Raw genomic sequence first — 9,178 nt, forward strand, 5'->3', positions numbered from 1 at the left:
AATGAGTATATGCTTATATACGTACAGGTATGTGCATACCGACATCCACCTGTATGTATAGGTGCATATCTGGGTACAGGACATTGCAAACAAAACGTAGACAAGAAAACACACAAGCCACATAGAGAACATTTTCCTTCATCAGCTACCCCCGTTTTAACACCAGTGTTTCGAAGAGCTGGGTAGGACGCATCGTTAAAACGGCTCTTCCCATGGACCGCAAATTAAATTTGTATACACAAATTAAACCTTGCCATGGAGGAATGTAGTGGCGGACAAAAACAAGACAGGAAAACAAACAGAAAAGGCTATACGGCCAGATGGGAAAAATTATGTGTGTACGAAAGCTGTGAGGCACGAACTTGAAAGTGGGGACGAAGTAAGTTCGTGTGTTTGCTCGGCGATAGCCAAGGAAGAAAAGGATTATTGACCGGAAGCATGTGACCATGCCGGTGTAAGGGGAAGAGAGAGTGGTAGAGGGAGAAACAAAGGGAGGAAGTAGAAGAATAGGTGAGCAACGAGAGGAAAAGAAAGAGATACGTAGTAGTAACAGAGGAAGAACGAGAGGGGTAAGGAGATACGTAGTAGTAAACAGAGGAAGAACGAGAGGGGGAAAAAATGATAGAGGAAGAGAAAGAAAAAGAGATAGAGTAGCGTCGGAAAATATAAAGTTGCGATAACTACTTACAAATGGTGATGCTTTATATATCTATGTATGTATATATGTATGAATGTATGTGTGTGTAATTCATAAAAGAAGTAATAGTTCTAAGCTTCATTTGATTCAGTCTTTATGAAAAAAAGCCCCTGTATCTTATTCAAAGATATTGCAATTAGATGTAGATTAAAGCTCAGTCTTGAGGCTTTTATATCTTGGATCATATGGTCCTAATTCTGGCGTAGGTGGTAGGCTGTGAATCTGAGGAGGATACTTAAATTTGATTGCCTAAGCTTTTGATAATGATTATAGCAACAAATGTAGTAGGCTGTACATATTTGTGTGGGATGACTTTTATCTGGACTGCTTCACATTCCATTATAAACACAAATATGACTGAAACAATTGAAAATTTTGATCTGAAAAGAAGTACTGATGTGGTTGGCCTTTGCTTTTTTTTCTAATGAAAAAGCTTAAAATTTATTGTTCTTGATCCTTTAGTTTTAAACTGTTTTTGCAGGGCAAGAAAGAATTAAGCATATTGATGATGGATACAACAGCAGTGAGGAAATATGAGCCATCAAACTTTTGATTGTTTGTTCAACACTTCACTGATTTGACCACTTGAAACACTAATGTATGTGTAGAACATACTTACCCTCATAAACTGTTATATTGCATGAAACTTCACTATACCACAAGAGTGTGAAGGAAATAATTCTGTCGCTCCTTGAACTTGTGAGTTTTCTTTGACAGTAGTGGAATCTGGAAGTAAATGAATTCCCTGAATAATACTATAATTTTGGATAACACACATTAATACTATAAGGTAGTGAAATGATCTCTAATTGGCCCACTTGGCCTACTAGATAGAGCAATCAAATCACCCTCAAATCACACTTGAACATCTCAAAAAATGAACACTTATAATAATGTAATCCTAGATACACTGCATCTGAAAACAAAAATAATGAGTTTAATTATGATTTAAATATTCTTGATTATAGATCTGGCAAACAGCATGTAGGACTAAATTTTGTATATAAAATTGAATAAATACTGGTTAGGTGGGTTTTTCCAAGAGAAAAAGCATATTTACTGTCTGAAAGCATAAATTGATAAGCAATGATCAAGATGAAAGACAAAATGGATAAAAAAGGTTATACAAAAAGACAAGAAGCAAAACACACGCACACACAGAGTTACTGGTAGTTAAGTCCTTTATTATGACAGCTAGAATCATTGCAACATGAATCGTAATTAACTGAAGTTATAATAATATATAAAGAGTCATAACTTAAAGTAAAATATACGCAGTAAATATTTCAAACAAACTCCTTCAATCTTTGTCTGATATTCTAAGATTAGGAATTGTCATAATTTATTCAGAACTTTGATCCTGCAATCATATCATTGTACCCTCTGACCTTTTTCGGGTATCTATTCTTGGTATCTTGAACTGAATGATTGGTTCAAATCACAGGTGCAGTTTGTTTTCATTTCATTGTACATGCCTAGAATACTGTTAGGGAAAGAATCCATCCTAATTACTGAATTCTCAAACTGAAAAAATAATTCTTATACCAAATAATATTAGATGTGGATAGAAATAGAATCCAGCAATATTAGACAAACCATAGAAAACAAAAATTTGATTGAGTCAATGCATATCAAATATGAAAACTATAGCGGTTTGAAATATTAATGCTTGCAATACAAGCTTCGTCATTCACTTGTGAAAACATTGGTTAACATTAGCATATTCAGTCAAATACCTCTGAGAAAAGTGTTTAAAAAAAAGATTTCAAATTTCTATCAACCGTCAAATGAGATCTATACTTAGATGTGATTGCCATAGTTAAGGAGGTAACTTTCAAAATACTTAAGACACAAAATGATAAGTTATGCTCTGGGAAAGTCAAATCTGCCAAAATTGAACATCAGAAGTGAAAAAACGATGATACTAAAAACTCTGAAGAGTGATACCAGTATCGTCAGATAGCCAACAAATAAAGGCAAAAACATCAGTAGTGATGGTCAAGCAGGAATATTCAGGGAAATTGGGCAAACTTTGTTGGAGATGGTAGCTACTGGATGTTGAAAAAAAGATTCAATTCTGGTAACTGAAAGAAAGCTAACACAAATCCTGAAAAGGAACAGGGATCATTTCATGATGAATGAATAGACAGCTGAATCAATGTTAAAGTAGGCTACCACATACATGGGTTGGACAAAATAATGGAAACACTTAGCATCATAATTTTGAAATATCCATAAAACTGTCAAAAGCTTGTTTATTTTTATGTTTTTTTACTTATTATTAGTGTTGCTTAATATGTTTTGCTAAAATTGCTGTTTCTTTTCAGATATCATCAGAAAAAGATAATTAAAATTCATTAAAATGACAGATCTGTCAGACTTTCAAAGAGGTCAAATTGTTGGTGCTTGTATGGCAGGTACTAGCCTAACGAAAACAGCAGAAATGTTTGGTGTATCAAGAAGTACTATCTCAAAAGTAATGACAGCCTTTGAGAAAGAGGGAAAAACCTCCTTGTTGAAACAAAACTCTGGAAGAAAACCATAACTTTCAGACAGGGACCATTGGACTCTTACGGAATTGTTAGAAAGGATCACAAAAGTACAGCTTCCAAAATTACTGTAGAGCTTAATGACCACCTTGAGAACTCAGTTTCCACAAAAACTGTTTGCCAAGAGCTGCTCAAAGCTGGATTTCACAGGAAGGCTGCAATCAGAAAACCACTTCTTTCAAAAACAAACATTGCAAAGCGTTTAGAGTGGTCCCTAGAGCAATGGAAGAATATTATTTTCTCGGACAAGTCATCGTTTACCTCATTTCTGACCACTGGCCGAGTATATGCGTGGAGACAGCCAAAAGAAGCATTTGACCCAGACTGCCTTCTTCCAAGTGTTAAACATGGAGGAGGATCTGTGATGATCTGGGGGCTATATCTTGGAAATCTGCTGGCCCAATGGTTTCCCTTCATGGCAGAATTAATAGTCAAGACTATTTAAGCATCTTATCTGATCAAATTCATCCTATAGTTGTGGAACTGTTTCCAGAGGGAAACACAATCTTCCAGGATGATAATGCACCAATTCAGACAGCTAAAGTTGTTACTGAATGGCATGAGGAACATTCTAGTGAAGTGGAACATCTTATCTGGCCACTGCAGTCCCCAGATCTCAATATTATTGAACGTTTATGGTGCATTTTAGAAAAACAAGTAAGGAGTCGATATATTCTCCACCACCATCACTACAAGAACTGGAGACTGTTTTAGCTGAAGAATGGACAAAAATACCTTTGGAAACAATTCAAACTTTGTACGAGTCCATACCTTGTTGAATTCATGCTGTAATTACTGCTAAAGGTGATCCTATCCCATATTAAAATAAATTTGTTTGAAATTTTAAGGTGTTTCCATTATTTTGTCCAACCCCTGTATGTACAGTCTCTTCAAAATTTATAAAGATAAATTCCACTAAAATCTATAGTGAGTTATCAGGGAATTGTATGTTATCTGCTGAGCAGATTCCTTAACCAATTTTGCCTACTTATTCTCAATCCCATGTTTCCAAAGATAAAACTCTATTGGTTGTCTAAAAAAAAACTGAAATAAAATCCTTCATTTGAAGAATGTGTACCAGTATCCCAACAAATGATTTGATGATGGTTAAGACATTTTGTATACAAACAACATAATTCCAATTGGGGTATGTGATGTTCATGATTATCCTTAAAGATACACATGGAATACTTTGAGGAAATTTCTTTAGCAATATCACCACCTAAGTCAACATATTCAAATGCTAAAATATTTTAAAAATTCAGGTATAGAAGACATTGCTTTTCTCCAACAAGGTTGAGTGAATGAACTGCACATGGTGTATACCTGCTAAACTTTTAAAGAGCACTGATAGCCCTTTTCTCAAAGACCACATTAGATCCATAATCATAGGACTGACCATGGGTACTTTCAAGTGAAAGCTTACATTTACTTAGGACTTGTATTTTGTTGTGCTAAGTCATGGATGAATGTTTTTCAGTAAAATGTTAAAAATCTTCTCACTAGGTTTTCCATTATAACAGTATCAAAACCACAATTACCAGCTAGTGAACATGTCAGATCAGGTATAGAGCCAACAATAATAGAGTAGTATTTGGTATCTTGGTTGCTAATTTAATTTACAGTTTTATCATACACATATTCTTCCAAGATTTCTATCAATTCATCATCGACAATTTGGGATTTGTGAGTAGTATTTCTTTTTCATTCTTACATTTCTTGAGATGTTCATGTAAAAATGAATCAATATCTGCAATAAGTCTAATGGTCCCTAAAAAGTTCTCATGATTTGACTGATCTTCACTTTTTCTCTTAACTTAAATGCATTGTAAGAGCTACAAACTTTTCCAGTACTTAAAAATAGCACTATGTGTGCTTTTCTTTGTGACCTATTCTTTATTTTATGATCCACAGTGTTTTATTTTCTCTTTCTTGTTAGATAGTACAACATTGCCCTCTTATGTTCTATGATATCTTCATGAGTCCTGAGTATATTCACCAACTTAGAAAGCTTACCTGTTCTCAGTGATGCTTGGCATTTTTTAAAATGCATGATTCTTTAGTGGTGGTAAATATCCTTGAATAGAAATACATATATATGGAGTAAATTTACATTAAGGAGTGGAACATACAATTCCTTGTAAGTCAGATAATCTCATCATCCCTAGAAAAAAGTTTGCAAACAAAACAGTGTATATGAGGTATGATCAATAAGAATCTGGACTGTTGCCATAGTAATGAAACTAAAGCATGCAGAGTGAAGCTGCTAGGCAAAGATTGACATTGAGCTCTGCTGTGCATGTGCACTAAGTTTTAACGTTCTAGCTCACTTTCACTGTTTTTACAGCAGTACTTGGAAGGAAGGTGTGTAACGTGATCATCATACTGACCATGACAGAGAAAGTTGTCATGGTGATACCTGCACAGAGGCCTATGCAAAGTTGCAGAAAGTGTATGGAGAGGAGTGTATGAGCTGCACACAAGTGTACAAGTGGTTCAGACGTTTCCAAGATGGCCAAAGAAATGTTGATATTGTCGTCTGGGAGAACTGAGAAAAACGTCACAGATATGCATGCAGCTGTGAGGGTAAATCATTGAATTACCATCCGTGAGTTATCAGAGGATATGCAGATTAGTTATGGTTCGGTTCAGTCCATTATCACTGAAGATTTGGGTACAAGACATGTGTCTGCCAAGTTTGTGCCAAACCTGCTTTCAGCTAACCAAAAAGACACTTGTGTTTCAGTTGCACAAAATCTCCTTGATTGTATCAAGAACAATGAAAACTTTTTGAAACCTTTGCGTAGGCCTCTGAGCAGGTATCACCAAGCTTTTGGCAAAATTTGATGCAGATTCTCTGCTCAACTTTCTCTGTCATGGTCAATGCGATGATCACACGCTATACATCTTCCTTCCAAGCACTGCAGTAAACAGTGTATGTAAGCTAGAATGTTAAACTTGGTTCACATGCACAGCAAAGTTCAAGGTCAACCTGTGCCAAGCGGCTTCACTCTTCATGCTTTAGCTTTGTTACTATAGTAAGAGTCCGGATACTTATTGATCAGATCTCGTACAACTTTTATTCATTATGTAAACTAACCAGGATTTGTCCATTCTTAATCATTTTCTCAAAATAAATATTTGAGAGACATCTGTTTTGCTCTTTGTAAACCCCACATTCCGAAGGAAATAATTATCAATTGTTATAGGCTAGTTTGTGAAGTCAATATATTAATTAAAATCATTGAGTTTGTTTCTTGGTTCATATTTTTGTCCTCTCTCTTCTTGATCTATCATAATGGCCTCCATGATGATCACTTGTATCAAAAGAATCAAAGGCAGGTTAAAAATTGCTAGAAGTTCCCACAGTTTGTGTGCTATCATTAGTGCTTGGTTGTTTTGTTTCAGCCATAGATGTTGATGAACTTGACATTGTAAAATAGTTTGATATTTAGAAATTTCTTCAGATAATTTTTCCCTGGGTTTTCATTTCTGGTATCCACTTAAATACTTCTATGAATTTATTGTTATTTCTCTTGGGTCTTACTTATTTTTAAAATTGGGAGAAATGTCTTAGCCACAGCAGGAGAAGTGCAGAAAACTTTTATTCAAGTCTTCAAGTCAAGAATCAGATTGAGACCTATGAAACAGAAGTGATCCTTGACAAAGTTAATTATATTACAGTTATTGGTTTGTAAAAGACTGTTTTGTGTAAGCTGTTTAAATATTAAAATTAAATGAAATATTTCATTATTTGTTTCCTTTCTTATTTCAGATTTTACATATACTACAAAACATGTATATGCAATTTAAATGAGGACAGGTAGTGTCTACTTAAAAAAAATGTTGCAATGTAGATATGACATAGTATTTCTTTGTCATAAAAAAAGTATAATATCCACTGCAAAATTAATATTCAAAGTTGGATAAGCTCTAACTTCATATTTTGCAGTTGTTTTATCCTTCTAAGAACTTGTGCTAAGAACATTTTTCTAAAATGTTTAAATAAACATTTAAATATATTTTCTAAAATGTTTAAATAAACATTTAAATATATTTATATTTAATGTTACTTATAAGTACTATAAACAGGTTCATTGCTACATTTTATTGCCTTAAAACTTTCTCTAATTCATAATACTGACGTGAAGTTTCAGTATATATTCATCATAAATTTTCAATTATTTCTTCAGTTTAAAATCATAATTATTATTATAATAATATTCATCATTCTCGTCATAATCAACATAATATCATCATCATCATCATCATTATCACTATTTGATATGCATATTCCATATTGGCAAGGATAGTTAATTATAATGATATCTTTGAATTATCAATAATTGATAGACCTTATAAATAGAGAAAGGGTTAAAACTATAGAAACACTTTAAAATTTGAAATAGGAAAAATATTTTGATTTGAATAAAATACAATAAAGTTTTAGCTCAAGAAGAACAAAAAAAAAAAGCTTTAAAGAAAAGCAAAGAATTAAGAACCATTATTTATTTTGAAATATAGATTTAAGAAAAAATAAAAACTATTTCACTGAATTTTCTGAGTAACTTATCACTGATGAGAAAAAGGTATTGGGCAATTTTTTAGAATATGAAAAATTTCAAAACTTTTCCCTAAATCTGTGAGAAGAAATAAAATATTTCAATGTCAAACTGGGCATTGAGTGTATGTATGTATGTATGTATGCGTGTATGTATGTATGTATGTATGTATGTATGTATGTATGTATGTATGTATGTATGTATGTATGCATGCATGCATGCATGTATGTCGTTATTCAGTTTATTTCAAGATTTCTTACCAAAGAGAAAGAACCAGTTTCTAACCTAGATCCAAGGGTCCTTCATTTGAATTTCAACATCAACAATAGGGTATTTTTGTTTGTTTGCATGTATGTGTGTGTATATGTATGTAGGTATGTATGTTTTATGTATGTATTCTCATGCATATAGTTGCATATCTAGACATGCCTGAGGCTCTCCTCATTTTTTCTCTGTCCATATATCTTACATTTGGTAGTACTTCATCGTTTCCATCAGACATTTTACCTTGCAACATTTCTAAAATCTCCTTCTCTTCATCATTCAAATCTTGTGCAGTACTTACTGTCACTTATCCAACTAGATAATTGAATAATAATTCAGTATTTACTGTCTCTATGCGACAAAAATCCCAAAAGAATATCTCTTTATCTCCCTCGTGCTCTGGCCTAACCCTCTCTGCTTTACTCTGTCTCTCTTGATCCCACTCTCTTTCTCTCTCTTCTCCTTCCTCTTTCAATTAACCCCTTGCTTCACCAGGACTATAAAACTAGCGCACACACTCGATTCAGTCACTCATTCCTAGAACCTCTGCCGAATAAATATGATCCCAGAAGCATGACCAGATAAGTTTCTCTGCCTTTCTAGCTTCGCTCATACCTTCCTATTTATACCCTGATTCATAACACCTTACTTAGTGCTTCCACTATTCTGTCCGTCTCATTATAATGTCGTCAAATTCATTTCAGTTGTCCATAATGATGTCGCCAAATTCACTCAGTTATTCAAGTTATTCAGTTTTAATTTTCATCACACAGTCACTTATTTCTATAATTTTGTGTTAGGTTTAGCTGGCCGAAAACTCTTATTTCTCAATTCTATATTTCTACCATTCAATATTTACTGTGTCTATGCCACAGAAATCTCAAAAGAATATATTTCTGTATCTCCCTCGTGCTCTGGCCTAATCCTCTCTGTTTTACTCTGTCTCTCTCGATCCCACTCTCTCTCTCCCTTCTCCTCCCTCTTTCGATTAATCCCTTGCTTCGCCAGGACTACAAAACTAGCGCGCACCCCAATTCCCCCACTTGACCTAAATACCTTTGCAGCAATGGCTGTGGTGCTTCCGCCCTCCCACCCCCTCCACCAGT

General features: G+C 34.1%; 1 protein-coding gene across 1 annotated transcript in view; it reads right to left on the reverse strand.

Annotated features, from left to right (window-relative positions):
- The window catches only part of LOC106875589 (uncharacterized), a 135,876-nt gene that overhangs the window by 59,265 nt on the left and 67,433 nt on the right, over positions 1-9,178 (reverse strand). The window contains exon 5 of the mRNA XM_052970902.1: positions 1,317-1,423. Within this exon, the coding sequence (XP_052826862.1) occupies positions 1,317-1,423 (107 nt within the window). The remainder of the gene's footprint in view (positions 1-1,316; positions 1,424-9,178) is intronic.

Source organism: Octopus bimaculoides, chromosome 9 (genome assembly GCF_001194135.2).
Source record: "Octopus bimaculoides isolate UCB-OBI-ISO-001 chromosome 9, ASM119413v2, whole genome shotgun sequence".
NCBI lineage: Eukaryota > Metazoa > Mollusca > Cephalopoda > Octopoda > Octopodidae > Octopus > Octopus bimaculoides.